Consider the following 20,498-nt stretch of genomic DNA (forward strand, 5'->3'; position numbering starts at 1 on the left):
ATTTCAGACAATACATATTTACAGTGCAAATTCAGCCCTTAGTTCTGGTGGTTCAGCTAAATATGGATTTTGATAGCATCTTTATTAGCTGTGCAATTGGTTCTATCTGAAATTAACTATCAGATCTAAGAGCGGTTTGAAGCTCAGCTGTTGACCTTTGAAGTGCGAATCTGCAGATTTGTGTGGAACAACCTTCAACAGATAACAGCTGCTACGTTCAGTGCTGGGAGACTTTCTGAGCCGTAGAGCACCGCTCAGGTCAATAAACAATCACAAACTTTCTCTGCTTGGTGCTGAAGCTTCTCTGACTAAAGGTGGGTAAAAACTACCTGTGTTCCTAAATATTTTCTTTTCTTTTCTTTCTCTTCATCAGTAAATCTGTCTGTGCTTCCCAGAAATCTTCAGATCCAAGGCGGAAGACTGATTTCAGATTAGATTTAATGTTCAAAAGGAAGGTTGAATAAGACGAAATATATCTGATGCAAGGTTTCACAGAAACTATCACTTTTCCCATCTGATATTTTCTGACAAAAAAACATATTTTTTTATTTTATATTTTACCTCTTCGCCATGTTTTGCAACAATTAAAGATTACTATGCTTACGCTTATTTTCTTGATAACGTGCGACAACAGTGTTTAGATATAAATTATTCCTTAAAGTAATTTATGCTATTTGCTTTCTTTTTAAGTCCAACCACTCTTCTTTACCCGATGCAATAGTTGATACACGGCAATAAATATTTGCAAGGAAATATGAACTTTTTTCAACGTTTTATTTTTTTAAAAACTTTACCAAATTTGCAAGATAAGAAAATACAACATGCATGTTGCTTATTTCCTCCTTTTTTACTACTATTTTGTAATATGACTTCCCTACAGACTGCAGCACATTTTGATAATTAAATGAATGATCTGAAGCTACACAGCTGAATGATAATTATTTGTTTTCTCCTGCGCTGTCAGGCAGCATGGCAGCCAGGAGGTGTTCAGCTCTTCAGGTGGCGCTGATCGTTCTGCTCGTCATCATGACAGCCGTCTGTGTGGCACTGATTGTAGTGCTGACCACTGGCAAAAAAGACGCAGGTAAATACACATGAAGCTGAAACATTTATAATCTGTGTCCAGTTCGCTAAAAACAGCCAAGACATTCAGGGAATTCAACTGTGTCGTGTCGTTATGAGATTTTTTTTTAAAAACCTGACGCAGAAACATACAGGCATTAACCAGAGAAAACAAAGAAAAATTAATCAATTTAACACATTTAAAAGCCAATATTTACATTTGGCAAAAAATAAAATAATAATTAATAAATTTTCTCACTGCGTGATGCTGGTTGTTCTCTGCTGAATGTTTCAGCACGTGTATTTGTTGATTTTGAAAATCTAAACCTGACGAATTGTATAAAAATGTATCTGCAGAGTTGAATCTAACTATAAGCTTGACAATAGTCGTTTCATCTCAGTCTGTGTCTCTGTCCTCCAGCCCCAGGGCCTCAGGGCACGCCTTACCTGATTGGAGTAGGACGATCTGACTGCACCGGACCGCCAGCTGAAATCCCTCTGGTCAGTACCAAACCATACCAAATATTTAAAAGTGTTCTGTATGAAATGTTTTGCTCATATTAGTTTACAAAGTTTTGGAAGGAAAGCTTCAGAGCTGAACAAAAACCATGCTTCGGTTTCTTTCTTTACATAATAACATTTGCTTTTTAATCTCCATGTTTGGTTTTAGTTACTTTAAGGCAACATTAAGTTCAAGAAGCACATGCAATTGCTAAACATGTACTGAAAGTTTTATAGTGTTTTTTGGGAACAATTAAAATCTGGAAGTCAATTGCATCTATAGGATCACTGTCATCTACAATCAGCACACTTGCCAGTGTTTTGGTCCTCTTTTTGCTGCTGAAACAGCTCTGATTAGGTATAAACTTTTCTGGATTTCTGAAGGGCCACTGTGGTACCTGCAAATGCTTTTTAATTCCTGGAATGTGTGTGGTCACAGTGGGTCACTCTTCATTGACCACCACATATTGCTTTGATTGGACTTGAGGCCCATTCATCACCTCAAACACATTGTTTTGCTTGTCAGATCAGTCTTTTGGCAGGGAGCATTACCCTGCTGAAAGAGGTACCGCCTACCAGAGTGAAGTGTTTGACTGTGGTCTGTGATAGGCGGTCAGGAAAATTTCACGAGTTTCAGGACCAATATTTTGACCTAGAAGAAGGTCACATCCCATTTCATCTACCAATTGCATCTTCTTCAGGATGTGGTTGTTGGACGTTCAAACGATTTGCCTGATAAGATTGTCTGTCGATACCATCCCTGTTAAATCAAATTGAATACACCCCCAGTCCATTATCACAAGTCTGCTTGTGAACCAGCTTACATCAAAATCAACCCATCCCAGGTTGCGAATCTTTCATTTTAAATTAGTGCGTTTTGCTTCTGGAATCTGTTTATCACAATTATTCCGATACCTTTTCATTTTATAAAGAAATAGTTTCAGTAGTTGCTGTTGAGAACCTTTCTATTCATTGCTGGTCTTCTGGTGAGTTTTCTGATTGGTTTCAACACAACATTGGACTAAATGTCTTCGCAGTGGAATCTTTTATGGTTTCCGTTTATGTAATAAGTCCATAAAAATCATTATTTACTGGCACTTTGAAATTATAACAGAATTAAAATGTTGCACTGATAATGACGTGTTCAATCTCAGATATCCTACCGGATAAGGGCGAAGTCCTAAAAGTTAATCCCTAAACATCCTGAAATTTTCTGTCCAATCCCAGACACCACCAGCGCTGACAAAACAGAAAATCATATACAGACAATAACAGCAGAGCCTGTCTGAGGTCACAATTTCATTCAGGGTTAATTTCTCAGAGCCATTGGTTGTTGACTTCTTATCTGTTAGTTATCAGCAGTTTATCATTGAAAAACTCCTTTGGCTCTGACAGCGTTTGAATGGTCCACACATCTGAAGCAGGCAAACAACATCATAAGAAGGAAAGTCGGTAGAAGTCAGAACGCCCCTTTAACTGATTGGGTGTGTTAGACTGATATCCTTTATGGTGACGCGTCAGAAATCTTGCACGACACATGTGCTGAGATACCAGAAAACAGGAGAGGAGATGTCGGAGTGTGTTAAAGTGAAGGGGTTGGATCAGAAAGCAACCTGATAAAGACTTTCTAATCTGATTAAAAGACAGCAGACACATGTTTCAGTTTAGATGGAAGCAATCATTAAATCTCATATCCACAGTTTATTTCAGTTTTAGTTGTCATAATCCAAAAAAATTATACACTCATAAGTGTGAGATTAAACACATTTTGAGTCGTACGCTGTCTGGAACTGATTCGGGATTCTTTGGAAATTCCACATTAAAACAGTTTCCGTAACAGATTATCATATTGTATTCCCACATTATGCCACCAGGAATCAAGATACCCAAACCCCCTGTTTCACTTGCCCAATCACTGTTCCTTCCTGCAGGCACTGGGCTAAAGCATAGGAGGCTTTTGATAGCTTTTCTGCTGAGCCTGGCCAAGCCCCAGGTTTGGCCAACAGGTTCCTGCTGGTAGGCCTTTAAGCAAGTGACCTGGTCTACCCAGGTTTTATTCTCATTTGGACGGTGTTGACTAATTTTCCAAGCCATACTTCAAGATAGTTGAATCTCTTGTAGGTTAGCATTCTACTCTGAGGCTAATTTATCCTCAAGAGATCATATCAGGAGCCTGAGACAGATTCAGAACTCTACAGAAGATTGAAAACAAAACCATGAGGTTTTGGCAGTATCTTTGGATCCTCTATTCGGAGTCGGATAAGTTTGATAATAGCAGGTGAACCGTCCAAAACATTTGTGTTGCTATAGAAACAGGGAAAAACATACAGCTGAATGTTCACCTGTTATTCAACTCCACTCTTAACACTGCGCCAGAGAACATAGACTGAACTTAAAGCTCATCTTTAAGTGCACAAGCGTTGATCACCACTGCCCACAATTCTGTGAGGGTAAATGCTAGAATTATCCTCCTAACATGATGATAAGAGTACTGTCGTCCTCCCAAAACGTGTTTTTTCTGTGTATCTCAGATGGGCTATGCAAACCCTCAACAAACTGCTGCAGGAATACACACACGTCTGTACAGTCGAGCCTTCATCATCGACGACGGGAGTCGAAGAGTCGTGTTCGTCACCGCTGATGTCGGGATGGTTTCTCAGAGGCTGCGGCTGGAGGTAAACAGACACACACACCCACACACACACACACACACACACACACACACACATCTTCTACTTTGTGTACAGAGAAATGATGGACTAAATGCCTTTCACAGATTGTGTTGTTATTGTCCCCATATTGTGCATACTGTTATTTACTATGTGTGTTTTCTTCAAAATGTCTCTTCTGCTGCTGTAACGCAACAATTTCCCATAGGTAAATACCAAATGACCACTTTTATTCTGCTCCACACACATTCATAGACAAATAAACAATAAAAAAAATGACATGATTGCAAGCAAAGAGAAGGAATTGAGTGGGTTAGGTTTGTACATCTTACCTACATAAATCATATAGTGAAGGCTTATGATGCTGCTTTTACTGTCCAGATTAGTTTGAATTCACAACCTGGTTGATGTCAGGATTATAGTTCCTGTACAAATTTCTGTGTTTTCAGGTTCTTCAGGCACTGAAGGAGAAGTACGGAGACTTGTACAGACATGACAACGTAGTTCTGAGTGGGACACACACCCACTGCGGACCGGCAGGCTATTTCCAGTACACACTTTTTATGCTCACTAGTAAGGGGTACATCAAGGCAGCTGTGGAGCCTCTGGTCAACGGCATCGTTAAGGTTCGTGTGGACCAGAGAGGTCTGGTTCCTGTTACCTAAAATAATGTATTTCAGTTTTTTTGTTTTTTTTTCTGATATACAACAACAACAAAAAGACATATCATCTGTAACATCTTCATAGTTATTTAACTAATTTAAATCTTATTTCAGAGCATAGACATAGCTCACAGTAACATGAAGCCGGGCAGGATTTACAGGAATAGAGGGGAGCTGGACGACAGCAGCCTGAACAGAAGTCCTCACTCCTACATGAACAACCCAAAGGATGAAAGGAAAAGGTATGAATGGATGAAAACAGTAAAAGAGATAGAGATCAACATTTCTTGCCTTTCTCGCCTGGTTTTACGTCTTTTGTTCATCTTGTTTCATTATGACGACACTGGTCGACTGTGTTAATGGGTCTGTCTTGTTGATGTTGAGCTTTTTTTTTTTTTTTTTTTCTGTACATTCTCCAAACATTTTTGAAAAAGGTTTGGAGAATGAATGTACTTTATTTTTATTCACATATCAAATTGACCATTAGGTGTTTTAAATTGTTAGCACATGTTAGGTTAAATCATTGGATGAGACCCAGGATATTTAGGGTTAGGACATCCGTCTGCACCAATAAAGAGATGTATCCAGATATTAATGAGTACTAACTTTTCAGGTACAAGTCGAACACAGACAAAGACGTGTTGGTGCTGAAGTTCACAGATCTGGATGGCGACGGGATTGGTATGATTAGGTAAAGATGTTTTTTTTTTTTTAATTTAGAAGAGCAAATGCATAATTATGTTTCCTTCTAAAGAAAGTTTATCTTCAGTTTTAATATTATGTAAATTATTGATGAGTAAATTCATTTTGGATTATCAACCAGGGTTATTGCACTCTTTTGTTTTGACAACAGCCTGAACTGTTACAGATCATTTTTGCACCATAGAAACTGAAGGGGACCTCATAAACTTTTAGGTTTTTATAGGACTTCTGTCTTTTAGAATCGACCACAAACTAGCATCCAACTTGTGTCTCTGAACGTATATGTCAGATTTTCATATTCTCCATTAGAATCATTCACAAATAAACCTTTCTAAACTTCATCAGTTTAAATTTGATTTCACGTTCCACTCAACCAACCAGCTTTCTGCAGAGTAAAAATTTCAAATATTTTTCTGTTAATATCTGTTAAGAAAAATATTGTAAAACAGTTTAAAGTTGAATATTTGCATGTAGATAACAGTTAATTGTGACCTCTCCTAACTTGAAGCTTCTGTGTCCCCAGCTGGTTTGCTGTGCATGCTGTCAGCATGAACTACACCAATCGCATGGTGAGCAGCGATAACATGGGCTATGCTTCCTACCTGCTGGAGGAGGACAAGAACCCTGGAGAGCTGCCTGGACAGGTGCAGGACACACTCATTACTTTGTAATAAATTTATAAGGGACATTCAAAGACAAGCCCCACTGGTCGGTTTTTCCCCACTGGTTGATTTTACTGATGAGTTGAGCCTCTGTTTGTAACTATTCAACAAGCAGCACATCTGTTCAGACTGGCATTTGAGTCTATTGCATCTCTCCTAACTTGCCTGTTACTTTATTTCAAATAGTCTATTTTCGTGGAAGTTTACACTGCAGCTCTTGTACTTGTATGTTTTTAGGGAAGTTTTGTCGCGGGTTTCTCCTCCAGTAACCTTGGCGACGTCACTCCAAACACCAGAGGACCTTATTGTGTGAACACCGGGCTACCCTGTGACTATCTCAACAGTTCCTGCCCAGTTGGCGGGGTAAAAAAATACACACCGTATAAAAATACACACAACTGCCATCTTTAAAAGCTGAGCACTAAGTGCGTCTCTTTCAGACTAAAATGTGTCAGGCATTCGGGCCAGGAAAAGACATGTTTGACAGCACAAGGATCATTGGACACAACATCTACTTAAAGGCCAAGGTATATTACAAGGTTTTTGTGAAAGCAGAAGCTCACGTTCAAAGTGTTCTTCTACAAAAAAAAAAGTGTCTGATGGTGTGCTGCTGCCCCCTGCAGGAATTGTATGCGAATGCAGTGGAAGAGGTCACAGGTCCAGTTCGGTTTGCTCATCAGTGGGTCAACATGACGGCCGTGACTGTCAAGATCAACGACACGCACACGGTCAGGAGACACGCAGAAAACATATTTAGAATGATCATAATTATTAAATAAAGTTTAGGACCTGATGTATTTATTTTGTACATGTTTTTTTTAATACAACTCAAGCACCCTTTGCATTCAGATTTGTTAAAATATTATATTTGAATTTGTAATTAATTTTTTTTTATTAGATAGACTTTTTCAAATCATCCTTTATTGCAAATGCTTCATTTCTGAAAGGAATGTTGTTATTTTGCAAATTGCTTCTATCTGTATTTTTAGTTATGTGCAACATGTCTTAGATAAATCTGGTGACAGAAGCCGGAGTGATAGGATGTTTAATAGAATAAACTTTTAGTAAAATCATGATTTCATAGATTATTATGAATATATGAGTTTACTAATTCAAACTCTGCCTCCACTAGATTTTTTTCTGCTACCACAAAATATATCTACAGTATGTGTGTGCTGTTTTTTTTTTTAGGTCAGCACATGTAAACCAGCTCTGGGTCACAGTTTTGCAGCAGGAACGATAGACGGGGGAGGAGACTTGAATTTCACTCAAGGTGATTTTATTGTCGTCTTGCTCTCATTTAAATCTCATTATGAAACGTCGCCCTTTCCCCTCATTTGTGTGACTCTCGCTGCGCGTGAAGGCGCTGTGGAAGGAGACCCCTTCTGGGACGGGATCAGGGATGCTCTGGTGGGGCCGCCGTCCAACCAGACAAAGGAATGTCATCATCCCAAACCCATCCTCTTCAGCACAGGCGAGGTGAAACGTAGCAGAATTCAGATGACCAGACGCAGTATAAACAAATGATATTTGTGTTACTCAGTCATTTTGTGAACGCTCGCTCTTCTGTTCACTTAAGAGATCGAAAATGTGAAGCATTCTGAGCGTTATTGTGTTTTCGTGGCGCACAGATCAACTGGCCTCTGCCGTGGCATCCTCAGATTGTGGATGTTCAGATCATCACCGTCGGATCCGTGGCCGTTGTCGCCGTCCCTGGAGAAATGACGTAACGATGCTTTTTACCTCAGTTGACCATAAAGAAGCCAACTGCGAGCCACAAGTTTGTCGGTAGCACTGCTGCTTATATGCTCTTTATTTATGTGGTTGCTTCCACAGCACCATGTCAGGAAGGAGGCTGCGAGAAGCGGTCAAGAAAGTGAGCGCCGACATGGACGCAAATGTTTTTGCAGCTCCTTCTGTGGCTTTACGCTGAGGTCTTAACAGACGTTGTTGTTTATCAGGAGCTGACGTCGGTGAGCACCTTCAGGAACTCAGAGGTGGTGATTGCCGGACTTAGTAACGTCTACACTCACTACATAACCACGTATGAGGAGTACCAGGTATTTGATCAGTCGTCAGATGTGTCGTCTTAAAATCAGTCTGCCATGCAGACAAGATCGAGACAAAATGTGAACGATTCATAGCGGGGGGTCTAAATGAACCTAAATCAAGTGTTTAAGACACTAAGTCCTATTACGTCTTACATACGACTTCAGCAAATTTAGTTATCGGTGAGAGTTTTTTTGATTTTCTTTATGGCCTGATAGTTGTCTCTAGTTACTTTCTGATATAACCCAACACATTTCCACCCGTGTGTTGCAGGTGCAGCGATACGAAGGAGCGTCCACCATCTACGGTCCACACACACTCACCGCTTACCTGCACAAGTACCGTGAACTGGCCAAAGCCATCGCCCAGGTGTGGTCAGGCAGTGAATACGTTTGATGTGATTTTAAAAAACATTTAAATAAGTTTTTAGTTAGGGATGTTCTTCCTCATCACTGGTCAATTCTAACTGGTGAAGATACTGACGTTTTAAGTGATCAATGTTACAGTTAGGAGGACAGTGTATTTTTTTTAAACCGGTAAAGGGAAGAAATAAATAAATAAAAAAATCACCTCTCTAGATTGGATGTTAGGTTATCAGAAAAAAGCTGTGCAGTTTTTTTTTTTTTTTTTGAAAGAGTTTTTAAAAACTAAAATTTTGCAAAGAGTTGCTCTGACATCTGGATTTTACCAAGATTTTAGAAAATCACGAATGATTGAAAATCTCAGATGTTCGACGCTTTAATGACGAATATAAAAAAAAAAACGCATGAAACTCCTACGACTGCACAGATGTTTTTTGTGTTTTCAGGACAAAGTGTCAGAGCTGCCTGTTGGCCCTGAGCCTCCCTTCTTCACAAGCAACCTCTTTAACTTAATGGCTCCAGCAGCGGTGGACAGGAAGCCTGTGAACAGCAGCTTCGGAGACGTTCTGGAGCAAGTCCTTCCCGTCTACAGGCAGGTAGGAGTCCCTATATGCATTTATATGCAGATATATTTTTTTATGTACATATCTAAATTAAACTCTGCATCATTTTTTTTTTTAGGGTGACATCGTCTCAGTCACATTTGTAGCAGGAAATCCTCGACATTCAGGAGACATTGTAAGGAAAGAGTTTGTTTTTTTTTCTGCAGCAGACGCTGTTGATTTTTTACCTTTTTTGCAGAACTGTTGTGAGACTCTGTCTTCATCCTTACTACTTGTTTTTCTTTGTTGCAGAGAGACCAGACGTTTGTCACAGTGGAGATTTATGATAACAGAACAGAAAACTGGGAGGTTGTTTACAATGATGCGTCGTGGGAGACCAGGTAATGTAATATAAAAATAAAAAACATTTCAATGTTCTTAAACATGAACAGGATACTTAGCCGAAACTTGCGTCAGTGTAGTTTAGTGTGGTTTGTTAGTATTTTTTTTTTCCCATTTGTGACTTAATACTATAGGAGGTTTGGAAATGTTCCTTTTCAACAGTTTTGAGTTGGGACCTAGCAATTTCAGGCCACAAATTGCAAGAGAAAACCTTTTTATTTTTTTTGTAGGTGTACAAAGTTTGACCACGGCATGCTCTAAAACCAAACATATTTACTTTAGACCTGAGACTAAAGTTAGCCTCTGCTGTAACTTCTGCAGGTTTCACTGGCTAAAGGGCTCGAATCGACAGAACAACGCCACAGTCGAGTGGTTCATCCCCTCCTCCGCTCCTGCTGGCTCCTACAGGATCAGACACTTCGGACATTACAAAGAGCTGAAAGGCCTGAGTCCCGTCATCACGCCATACGAAGGCTCGTCCGACGTCTTCTCGGTCGGGTCCAGCTACTATCACTCACATGACCAGCCGGTCCACAACCACAACTCTTGATCGCAGAAGAACTTCCTCCATCGGGATCTCAGAAACGTTTGTTTGGATTTAAGGAATGAGACGCAACACATTTAGAAAAATAATATTTCTAAATAACAAATTATGAAATATAAATCCATTGCTTTGTGTATATTGGTAAGAATATTTTGTTGTCCTTGATTCTGTAGCATTTCCATTAAAACAAATGTAATTTTCTGTTTCTTTTATTGTCTCATTCCTATAATCTTGCGTTTTATGAGAACAATTTCTCTCCTCACATGTTTGTTCTGTTTGTCTTTGCAGATGTTTTATCCTATTATCTTTTTTTTTTTCTTTGTTAAAATCTCTCACTTATTCCTAAACCTCCGCTAAAAGATTTAACTCAATTAAAAATGACAAACTCACGTTTATAGCAAAAATATTTATTTTAAACTTGTCTGTATAGAAACGTCTCAGCCAGGCCAGGGTTATACATTACAGGAACAATAATAATCGTCACAGCAGCATGGATAAGGTCACTACAGCAACACTGACGTGCATTCGGCGGCTTCAGGAAGTCAGCAGACAACTAAACCTCGGTCAGGCAAAACACATTTCATCAGAGAAGTCGGGGGGGTTACAGGAGACTACCGAGGTTTCTTTGCACATAACGGAACCCACAAGCTCGATTATGATTATTTTACACATGCTTTTCCTCAACAACGGAGCACATTTTCATCGTTAAACGTGATGTTTTGTTTTTTCTTGTTAAGCCGGCTGTCGTATGATTGATTCATCGTCACAAACTGGGGGGAAAAACGGATTTGTTCTCCAGCTTCACTCGGCACGTAACTGTAAAAATGCATCACGGTTCGGTTCGGATCTACCGGCACACAGACGTTACTCGTGTGATGTTTGACATTTGAGCCCTGCAGCCTCTGGAAGCCCTTTTTTTTTTTTTTTTTTACATCTCGCACAGTCACAGATTATTTACAGATTATCCGTCGGCACTCTTATCCCGAACAACTGAAACTCCAATCCGTTCAAGATGTGGAAAACTAAATGTCACCGGAGCAACTAAACCCGTTTGCATATTGAGTTTTTGGGGTGAAAATGATTTTTCCCTTTTTTTTATATTTTTTTATTTAAAGTGCTTGGATGTATTAAAACATGAATCTCTGTTCATTCAGCAGTCGGATTAAACACTGAGCGATGGACGTCCTTCTGCGATTAAAGTGACGTCACAGGTACATCGATGATGCTGGGGCGGAGGATCCCTCCGATGTTTTCCTCTCAAAACCATTCTGACCCAACAGCGACAAACATTATATTTACATATAACCGAATGGCTAAAAATAATTCTAATATTTTGGTTCTACTTTATAATAGGAAGCAGCTCGTTCGGATTAAAAACAAATCATATTTCCTTCCCTAAACCGGAGCTAAAAAGCGGAACGGATTGTTCTCGTGTTTTGAGTCACAGCTTCATGTCAACGTCGTTAATACCACCGTGATTATTAAAGGCACAAATGTTAAAACTAGATTTCAAAAAATATAAATGTAAAAACTATTGTGGCTTCACAGTCAAGCTATTTCTCCAGTCTGTTGGAACGCAAACTGAATTTTGACTATAAACGGTAAATAACCGAAAATAACCTTATATGTTATTTACTGTTTTTAATTTTGAAGCAAAGCTATTAAAAATATATATATGTATATTTAAGTTAACACTTTTTTTATATATGTCTTTCTTTTCATTATTAATCTTTGTTTATCTGCTTTGAGAAAGTTGCTTTACCGATCCACTTTATTCCTGGATGCTGTGATAGATTGTTGAAAACTTCACTCAGTAACATTTTAGCATGTAAACAAGGCGTCTCTGTCAGAGCAAATAGTGATTAAAAACATGTGGGAACATCAGGCTTTTATACGTTAAACGTGATTTTTGAATTTGAATAACATTATCGTGCCAGTACCTTCAGGACTGGGGATGAACTCGAATGTAAAATAAAATTAAACATTTGTCCGTCTCTTCAGATTCTCTGCTACTGACGATCGCAGTGAAGGGGGAAAAAAAATTACTTAATATAGAATTCATTTGGTTATTTCAATGTTTTTAAGTGACTTAAGACATCAAGTTGTGCATTAGACTGTTTTTAGCGATCATTTCTAAAATAAGCAATATATGGTCAAGCTTTGTCAGATTAAATTTGTAACTATTGCCAAAAGTAGGCATGTTCAGACATGTCTGAGATTCAGTTGAGACGCGCTCGTTGGTGTGTGATTTTTGTTAAAATGTACAAAAATGAAGCATTTTGAAGCAGCTGCCATTATTGTGCCAGAAGTAACTAATGTAGTTAATCCTACAGCCAGGAATAAAGTGGACCTGATGATCTATTTTTTTAAAGGTTGGTCGTCTTCATGTGGTAAAATGAAAGCATCTCAGCCATCTGTGCAACTTTCCTCACAAATGAAAACGTGCTCAGACCCATTTATTTAAAAAAAATGAACGTCTGAGACTGAAGGAATGTTTGTTCGTATTAAACTGGGCCTAGACCGGAGCAGAAGTCACTCAGAGTGAAGTTTCGGTGTGCGGCCAAAGTCCGGACGTTTTGACTGATCAGCTTAACGGCAGTTTAAGAGGGAAGAGGGGGGGAGTGGCTCACGCCGGAAACGTCAAACACAAAGTCACACAGTTTCAGACATACGGACACACACAGGCGACACTTCAAACACACAAGAGGACAACCTTTTAAACATACTATGAACACGTTTTCCGTCGATCAAACGACAAACCGCATAAACTCTGCGAGTCTCTGACGCATGGAAGTTCTGTTAAGACGCTGTGGGATAAATGACGCCGTAAATGGATTTTGCACTTGTGCGATATGTTGAACTGATACTGAAGACAAATTAAAGTGAATACCTGAAAACATGTTTGAAACACGTCAGAAATGTGTGAGAAACATGTGGAAAACGGGTCAGAATCATTTCAGACGATGTGTCGAAACACTGCTATCTTGAAGATGTATTGTTACGGTCCTGTCTGACGTATGGCACTAATTTTCAACATCTGATTCAGTTTTTTTTTTTCATAGTTTACATCTGTTGTTTGCCTTCAGGGGGTTTGGGTGACATCCTGTTTGCTGAGCAGAACCTCCAGCAGCCGCAGTTTGGCTTTGAGCTGTTTGTATTCCTGGTATTCCTCCTTTATCGGAGTGCGGTCCTCCTTCTGGCAGACCCTGTTGGGAGAACCAGTCACTTCATAAGTTACACCATGTACGGCTGCTCGTTTAGTCAAAAACAAATCCCGATCAAATCACTTTTTAATGATTAAAAAGTAAAATTCTGGCAACCACTGCTGCTGGTATTTTACCGTAAATTAGAGACTTTTTCTTTGCTTTTGTTTTTGCAGTGCACACAGGTTTCACGTCACTTCAGCTGAGCTGAAAGGGGGAACTCCATCACTGATGACTCATCACAGACACGTTTACAAAGCTTTTGATTCATTTAGATCACATCCAGAAGTGAACAGAATCCTCAATACTTTGTTTCTTAAAGGGGGATTCTTCCACGTTTTCTGCACCAACAGAAGCTCTAGGACAAACGTTTTGCCAAGTTTCTTGTGACCAATCGGTACCGAAACATTGCAAAGTTTAACAATTGCAAATGTGTATTCCCTCATGATTTAGAACTGGTGCTGTTAGCTTAACGTACCGTCCGGTCTGGCGGTAAAACTCGTCCTCGAACTCCCTCAGAACTTTCCTCCTGATCTTCTTCTCAGCTCTGGTTTGCCGCAAACACTCCAACAGCTGAGACCTTAACCAGCGGGAGGACAGAAGGGTTAAAAGGCATTCGGCTCTGTTGTAGCGTAAAACATGAAGAACGCAGACGCTGTTGTTAAAGGCACACCTGGACGCTTCATGCAGGTTGGCCGTGGTGAGAGCGCCCTGCTGACGGACGGCTTTCACCTCGTCTATTGGGGACACGAAGGCCGGGTCGCTGTCCCGGTCGCTGTCCTCCTCGTTGGCGGCTGGCCACGTCGCTCTGCAAGAAGGCGGCACTAGAATGTCACTAACCACCGAGGAGGTCAGAGACTCTTCATCTGAGCCCTCCTCTTCCTCCTGTGGGACAGAAACAGAAAATGGATTAGGCTTCGGTGGTTTTGTCTTCGTAATTTAGACATTAAACTGATTTTCAGCTACATTTAAGCTTCAGTTAAGTAAAAGCTGAAATATATTTTTATTAAGAGCATCACCAGGACAGAATCTGCTTCTGATTCAAGTATTTTTTTCTAATTGAGAAAGAAGCAAAACTGGTCAAGAACAATTTGCGTGTGTGTGTTTGTTTCTCACTATGGTGGTGATGGTGGGACTGGCACACAGTAACCGTTTGATCATCTGGTAGCGGTCATAAAGAGGCTTCACCAGGTTCTTCTCCTGCTTCGTTCCCTGAAGGATAAAAAGGAGGTGATAAACCTCTGAAACCCTTTATGTTGACATGAGCTTTTCAACAGCATTTCTACACAAACTAAAGGGGAAAAAAGCCTCACTAATAAGGTTGTCCCGATCCAATATTGATATCAGAAATCGGTCCGATATAAGCCAAGAAAAAAAAAAACGAGTATCAGATTGTATCGGCATTTTAAATCTCCAATAAAACCATTAGAAGCACTCTGCTTCCACTCCAGACCGATTGTTTAATAATAACCAATACATAGTTGTTGGCTATTGTTTACTGTTTGATAAAGCCTTTTCTAGCATTCCTTATGACAAAATAACGAATATAAGTACATATGAATTGTGCTGATATAATATCGGGTCAATATCGATACATCAGAAATTTAAAAGTTGTATCGGGACTTCCCTGCCCATTAAGTATCTGAGATGAAGGTAAAGTTTCCACTGGGGCCTTACTGGTTGGCCGTGAACACTCTCAAAGTACAGCAAACATTTCTGCAGTGTGATCTTCTCCAGGACCATCTGTGCCTGCGTCATTTCCTGTACACCGACATGAGCAGACAGGAAGTCAAAGCGGAGCTCAGGCTCAGCTCACAGGAGCACCTCAGACAGCCGTCACAGCGAACACAAACCTTCATGTTGTCAGGGAGACCCAGAGACTGTCTCTTTTCTCTCAGCCGCCTGAACAGAGACTCCACAGTTTCCTCTAGAGATGGTTTGTGGTCCGACGCCCCCTGCTGGCCGGAACCCGATCTGCAGATTAAGTGTAAAGAACCCAGATGAACATATTATTGCTCTAATTAATTAATTTAGCTATGTAAATCCTGACACTTCTAAGGGTCTTCAAACAATGAATGGATGAAATTGTATGGAATATTACCTGCATGTTTCGCTGGATTCCTGCTCCTTTGACTCAAACACCGACTGTCGAAGCCTCAACTCTGCGGAGGACACACATTCAGAACAACCTCAAAAACAAGGTGAGTAACATTTACATTAAAAATGGAACTGAACCAACTGTTTATGGCATTTGCTGCAGAGAAAACAGAAGATATTATAGCAAGACCAATTAAATACCTAACATGTGGTTTGTTGTTTTTTATTAGTCTTTTTCATATTTGTTCGAACTGCAGCAGATTTGTTGTAGTAATTGAGAAAAATCTAACTTCAAATCAGTTTCTTTTTTTTTTTTTTTTTTTTTAATAAGCTGGGACAGATCTTTGTTGCATTTTTTACCTTTAAGTTGTTTGCGAGCTTTTGCCAGCTCACTCATCACTCTGATCATCTCCGGGTTTGAGTATTTATCGTTGTGGGACGGCTGAAAAAAAACAAACACAAAACAGACGACGATTCAGATTAACTAAAGAATTCAAAACCATTTAAAATAAATCATAACAACAAATATCCACAGAAATATCTAGTCAAATACTAGACTTTACATATCAGTAGACAGTTGAAGTTTTGGGAAGTTGTCCGGGGCGGCATTCAGAAGAGGGGCGTGAATAAGCACCATAGCATACAACTTATCTGACTATTACGACGTGAACAAGTTTCTAATGCTTTTATACACATGCAGTAAACGGGGAGTTTCTGTCTCTCACGTGTGTTGAGCAGGTTTTCCTCAGCTTTCTACTCAGAACGGGAAGATTAGCTCTCATGCTAATCTTAGATGCTGTCTGCTGAGATCTCCTGCCCTTTAAAACCATCTTAAAAGTTCAGATTATTTGTATGAATTTTAAGTTGTTGAGAAGGGTAAAGTCACTGGCTATTTTTGTGGATTATATTCTGAATATATAAACACACAGCTGGAAATCATGCGTTTTCCTGTTGTTCTACTCCACGGTGATATCCAAATATATCCCATAAATAAAGCGAAAATAGGAAGAGAAAAAGAAGCCGCATTTGAAGCCTTTAAACTGATTTAGGCGGCCGTTACGTCATCACGCGAGAGGGGAAGTGCAGATTTACCTTGTAGTTCATTTCCTGCTCAAACTGATCCTCAAACCTGCGAACCCTCTTCTTCAGGCTCTGAATGTGTCGGGTGAGGAAAGGGATGGACGCTGGACACTCGTCCTCTGAAACCTCAGTCCTGTCCCCGAGACTCCTGCACCTGCATAGAGGAACGTAAGGGTTCAGCTTCGCTAGTTTTCATCTGTCTGCTGAACATAAACTACAAACCAGGGCCTCAGTGAAATTCAAACTTGATATTATGTGTCAGTTTTTACTCATTTCTGCTTAGCATCAACGCTCAGAGCCGTACCCATAATCAGGGAGTCAATTCTTAAAAATGCCTGAATAATGTGGAAAATCCAACCTTCCATATCGCCGTCAAATTCGGTGATATGGCAAGAGAGAGAGAGAGAGAGAGAGAGAGAGAGAGAGAGAGAGTCTAGTGAGACATCAAACCACAATCTGGGTCATGGACACATTTTGACCCCCTGCCTCAAGCTTTGGCTCTAAAGATAAAATAATGGATGGATTATGTAAGATGCATTAAAAAGGGAGACACAAGGTTAGAATAAAATCAACTCATCAGGACAGAAAGAAAAAAACAGTCTCACTAGAGTTCACTCAACATGCTCTGCTTGTTTTTTATAAATCTTGTGATAGTATGTCGGAAGGAAAATTCTTTATGTCTGACAATAACCAAAAGACATTCATATAACCAGTCCCACACTGTGTCTCTGCCTATTACTATGAATGAACATTCAGAGGAGCCTAAAATGGATACAAAAAAAAAATCTACATTTTCCCATTAAAATGTTGATTATTTTCTGATGGCAAAAAAGAAGAGATCAAAATAAATCACCGCAGAACTTTCTCCACCTGCAATGTTGACCTGTAACCCATCAACCCAACTGAAAAACACAAAAGCACTAATGAAGTAAAAAATGAATTCATGTGGTTGCATAAGAATGCACACTGTCTAATATTTGGGGAGCTGTTAGAAAGCTGGATATTAAAAGAAATGTCATCTTACAGCACAATGTATTCACCAGGAGCAGATTGAAGTTTTGGAACCGTCCTGCCCGATCCCAGACCTGACTCTGTGGACTGACAAATTAGAACCACTACAGAACCAAATACCAAGGAATATTAGTGTAAATGAGTCCAAATAGGGTTCCCGAAGAAACAAAACAAAAGCCACGTCAAGATATCCACCGCCAGATTGGTAATGTCAAGTGAAAACCACCAGCAAATTCCCACATCTACAACTGTTGTGGTCAAAACCCAGATTTGATTTAAAGCCAACAACATGCTCGTCTAGAGCTGCACAGGAGAAATAAAACTCAATTTTACTCCTCATCAATCAAACACCCAGTCTCATATCGAGACACGGTATCAACAGGTGCCACAGCTTGCTGTTGAAGTCTAGTCCTACTACTCTTAAACCCAGACCTACATTGTACCAAAATCTGGACACATATTGTCCAACTCAAAAGAAAACCGTCAACAACTACACCTGTAAAAACATAAAAGAACTACTGGGCTCCAATTCTAGACTCAAAGAAGACCGATAAAATCAGAGCCATCTTTGGACCAACACATCCCATTTCAGTGGTAAATCATCTGAAACATATTTAGACTAAAACTGGACGGATGTCAAGGTTCAAAAGTCACAACCCAGGTCTGTGAAATTCCTGAAACTGAAACTATTTCAGGACTAATCGCAAACTAGTTCAAAATCAACTCCCTCAGTATGTTTGACTGAGTCATAGCTGATGACAGGATGTGATCCAACATGTCCAGAATCCAGAAGCCGTCGATTCCAGTGAATCGATGCCGTCCTGTTCCTCAGAGGCAGCTCTCTATGTCAAATTTGTTTAAAATGCTCCAACACACCCGATTCAAATGACTGAATCCCTTTTTTAATTTCTGCAGAGACCTGCATCAAACTCAAGTCCTCCACGGACATGTTTTGACAACATTCAGGTGTGTCCCGGTTCAGCACACCTCCATCAAGCAGCTGGATTTTCTCATCCAAAGAAATGCACCACATCTACCCTTGAGGACTGGAGTTTGATACCCGCATTTTTAACCAAGGTTAACGTCTCAACGCTACGCTTCGGATGCTCACAGCATGTACTGCTGGCTGCAGGGTGGCGATGGAGCCGTATCTGGGTCGGAGTTGAACCTCAGGCTGGGGCTGCAGCAGCGTGGGGAGGGGAGGGGACTGGGGAGGCCTGCCAACAGCTGGAGGAGAGCTCCTCCTCCTCCTCCTCCCCCCTCCGATCCGTCTCCTCCTCCTCCAATCTCACCCCCAGGGCTGCTCCTCTGTGGGGAGTGATGAGGACTGGGGGACAATGTCCCATCGGACACCAGGGGCTGCTGGCTGAGGTGGATGGAAGCTAACGGCTGGTGTCTTGGGGGCTGTGAAGGTCTGGTCAGGACAGTCAGGAGCTCTGGTGAAAACAAACGACAAATTAATGGACATAATGGCCCATTTCTCATGCATATTTCATGGGATCACATCAGCTCGCCAACATTTTCAGCAATTAGCTAGTTGTAAAGATGCTCCTGCTGCGGGAGCCGATCCTGCGTTGTCTCCGATTCCACTTTAAATTCTCAGCAAATGCTAACAGAGCGAAGCTTCGGTGAAGCACGCAGTTTGAGTGAGAGTCGAGGAGCTGAAGGAGGTCAGTGTGCTTCACAGAGTTTTTTACTTCGGTGGCTATAAATAGCTGATTGCTGAAGGGAGGTGGGAGAATGAAAACACACACACACACCCACGCACACACACACTCTGCGAGAGGCTGGAAGGAGCTGATTCATCAGAAACCCAGAGACAAAAACCTGAAAACAGTTTACAAGGAGCTTAAGAGGAACATCTGACCTGCACAGAGACAGACAGGTGGGGGCAGGAAGAGAAAGACGAGGACAAGAAACAGACAGGTGAGGACAGAGACAGACCAGGTGTACCTGGAGGGTGGTTCTCATCTGTTGGGGCTCTGTGGCAGAGAGCTGTCGTCCTCCCGTCCTTCCCCCCCAACTCGACGGGGACACAGGGGCTCTTCCCCTCCTTGCTGCCCAGGGCAGGGGGGCTCTCCTCTGGGGACGTCCCCTGCGAGGACCCTCCCTCCACATCCAGAGCCTGGAGCTTAAGCAGGGAACTCTGCAGGCAGAAGCAAAACATGCCGACACACTGATAAACCAGGTCCTAAGAGGAGTGTGTCCAACACGGACAGCAGTGAGTCCCGTCACTGAGATGGATCCAGATATTAGCCCACTCTCTGTCCCTGGATGGTTACATGTTGAGGGGGCAGGACGATGTGCTGGTTGCTTCTTGGTGTATGATCATGTCCTCCAAACGAAAGGATGACTCACTCAGCGTTTAATCCACCAATTTGCCTCATCCCTGTGGGTCAGCCAGATGCAAGGAGGTTAAATATGAATCCTTCCCTCTCTCAGCGGTGCAGTCCAGGTGTTTCAGTGAAATCCGGCTGCCGTAGATGATGTTCTCCTGATTCCTTCCTCCTGCGCAGGCAGTGAGTGCTCAGGAATTAGCCTGCTCCGATCAGTCTCAGCTCAGCAGGACGGTTTTTTGAATTCTCAGCCTGTCGTTTTGCACGTTCACTGATGATGATGATGGTGATGATGCAATGGTCTCCTCCCTTCCTCCCCCTCTCTCTCCCTCACTGTGCGCGCACCTCTCTCGTCTCCCCTCCCTCACTGGCTGGATTACTCATCCTCAGTCTTGAGAGGAAGAGGAGGGGGCTGGGAGGAGGAGGAGGAGGATGGAGATGTTTGCCTCCGTCAGGATTAGAGACGTGTGGGGGACCGTCTCTCTATCTGATTGTGAGGTTTTTCCCGCATCAGAGAGGGAGGGCCCTGCCTGCTGACATCATCATCTCATTCATAAAAGCGCAGGATGAAGGAGAAAGAGGAGAAGGAGGAGGAGGAGGGACGTCCTTCTCCT

General features: G+C 41.2%; 2 protein-coding genes across 3 annotated transcripts; one reads left to right on the plus strand and one right to left on the minus strand.

The window, feature by feature from the left end:
- Positions 1–208: 208 nt before the first annotated feature.
- On the plus strand, positions 209–10,361 carry asah2 (N-acylsphingosine amidohydrolase 2). The gene is made up of 21 exons (XM_015016682.1): positions 209–314; positions 965–1,084; positions 1,484–1,563; positions 4,095–4,238; positions 4,682–4,858; positions 5,009–5,136; positions 5,508–5,585; positions 6,120–6,240; positions 6,496–6,621; positions 6,699–6,785; positions 6,882–6,986; positions 7,450–7,531; positions 7,622–7,737; positions 7,890–7,984; positions 8,095–8,134; positions 8,220–8,318; positions 8,581–8,676; positions 9,116–9,265; positions 9,351–9,407; positions 9,524–9,612; positions 9,935–10,361. Exons 2-21 carry the CDS (start codon positions 970–972, stop codon positions 10,161–10,163), a joined length of 2,214 nt encoding a protein of 737 aa, XP_014872168.1. The 5' UTR covers positions 209–314; positions 965–969; the 3' UTR covers positions 10,164–10,361.
- A 511-nt stretch (positions 10,362–10,872) lies between these two features.
- On the minus strand, positions 10,873–20,250 carry LOC106935942 (protein FAM13A-like). 2 transcript variants are annotated; one of them, XM_015016684.1, is made up of 11 exons: positions 19,502–20,248; positions 18,660–18,984; positions 16,550–16,691; positions 15,818–15,899; positions 15,462–15,522; positions 15,214–15,334; positions 15,038–15,121; positions 14,477–14,572; positions 14,034–14,245; positions 13,839–13,940; positions 10,873–13,363 (listed from the first exon to the last, which is right to left on the minus strand). In XM_015016684.1, the coding sequence occupies exons 1-11, from the start codon at positions 19,713–19,715 to the stop codon at positions 13,240–13,242; spliced, it is 1,563 nt and encodes a 520-aa protein (XP_014872170.1). In that variant the 5' UTR covers positions 19,716–20,248; the 3' UTR covers positions 10,873–13,239. The 2 variants fall into 2 exon arrangements, with proteins under 2 accessions (XP_014872170.1, XP_014872169.1); XM_015016683.1 differs by having other exon boundaries at positions 13,839–14,245; positions 19,502–20,250.
- Between the last annotated feature and the right edge of the window lie 248 nt (positions 20,251–20,498).

The sequence above is a fragment of the Poecilia latipinna genome, unplaced genomic scaffold (genome assembly GCF_001443285.1).
Source record: "Poecilia latipinna isolate Pla-1442-1.1 unplaced genomic scaffold, P_latipinna-1.0 Scaffold2047, whole genome shotgun sequence".
Classification (NCBI taxonomy): domain Eukaryota; kingdom Metazoa; phylum Chordata; class Actinopteri; order Cyprinodontiformes; family Poeciliidae; genus Poecilia; species Poecilia latipinna.

Excerpts from the sequence above, each read along its gene's own strand:
- asah2 (XM_015016682.1), top strand. The coding sequence starts at position 970 with ATGGCAGCCAGGAGGTGTTCAGCTCTTCAGGTGGCGCTGATCGTTCTG. Across the intron at positions 4,239-4,681 it reads CTCAGAGGCTGCGGCTGGAG|GTTCTTCAGGCACTGAAGGA; the intron begins GTAAACAGACAC and ends CTGTGTTTTCAG. Across the intron at positions 6,241-6,495 it reads CTGGAGAGCTGCCTGGACAG|GGAAGTTTTGTCGCGGGTTT; the intron begins GTGCAGGACACA and ends GTATGTTTTTAG.
- LOC106935942 (XM_015016683.1), bottom strand. The coding sequence starts at position 19,715 with ATGTTTTGCTTCTGCCTGCAGAGTTCCCTGCTTAAGCTCCAGGCTCTG. Across the intron at positions 18,985-19,501 it reads AGATGAGAACCACCCTCCAG|AGCTCCTGACTGTCCTGACC; the intron begins GTACACCTGGTC and ends TGTTTTCACCAG. Across the intron at positions 13,364-13,838 it reads TTTTACCGCCAGACCGGACG|GGTCTGCCAGAAGGAGGACC; the intron begins GTACGTTAAGCT and ends TTCTCCCAACAG.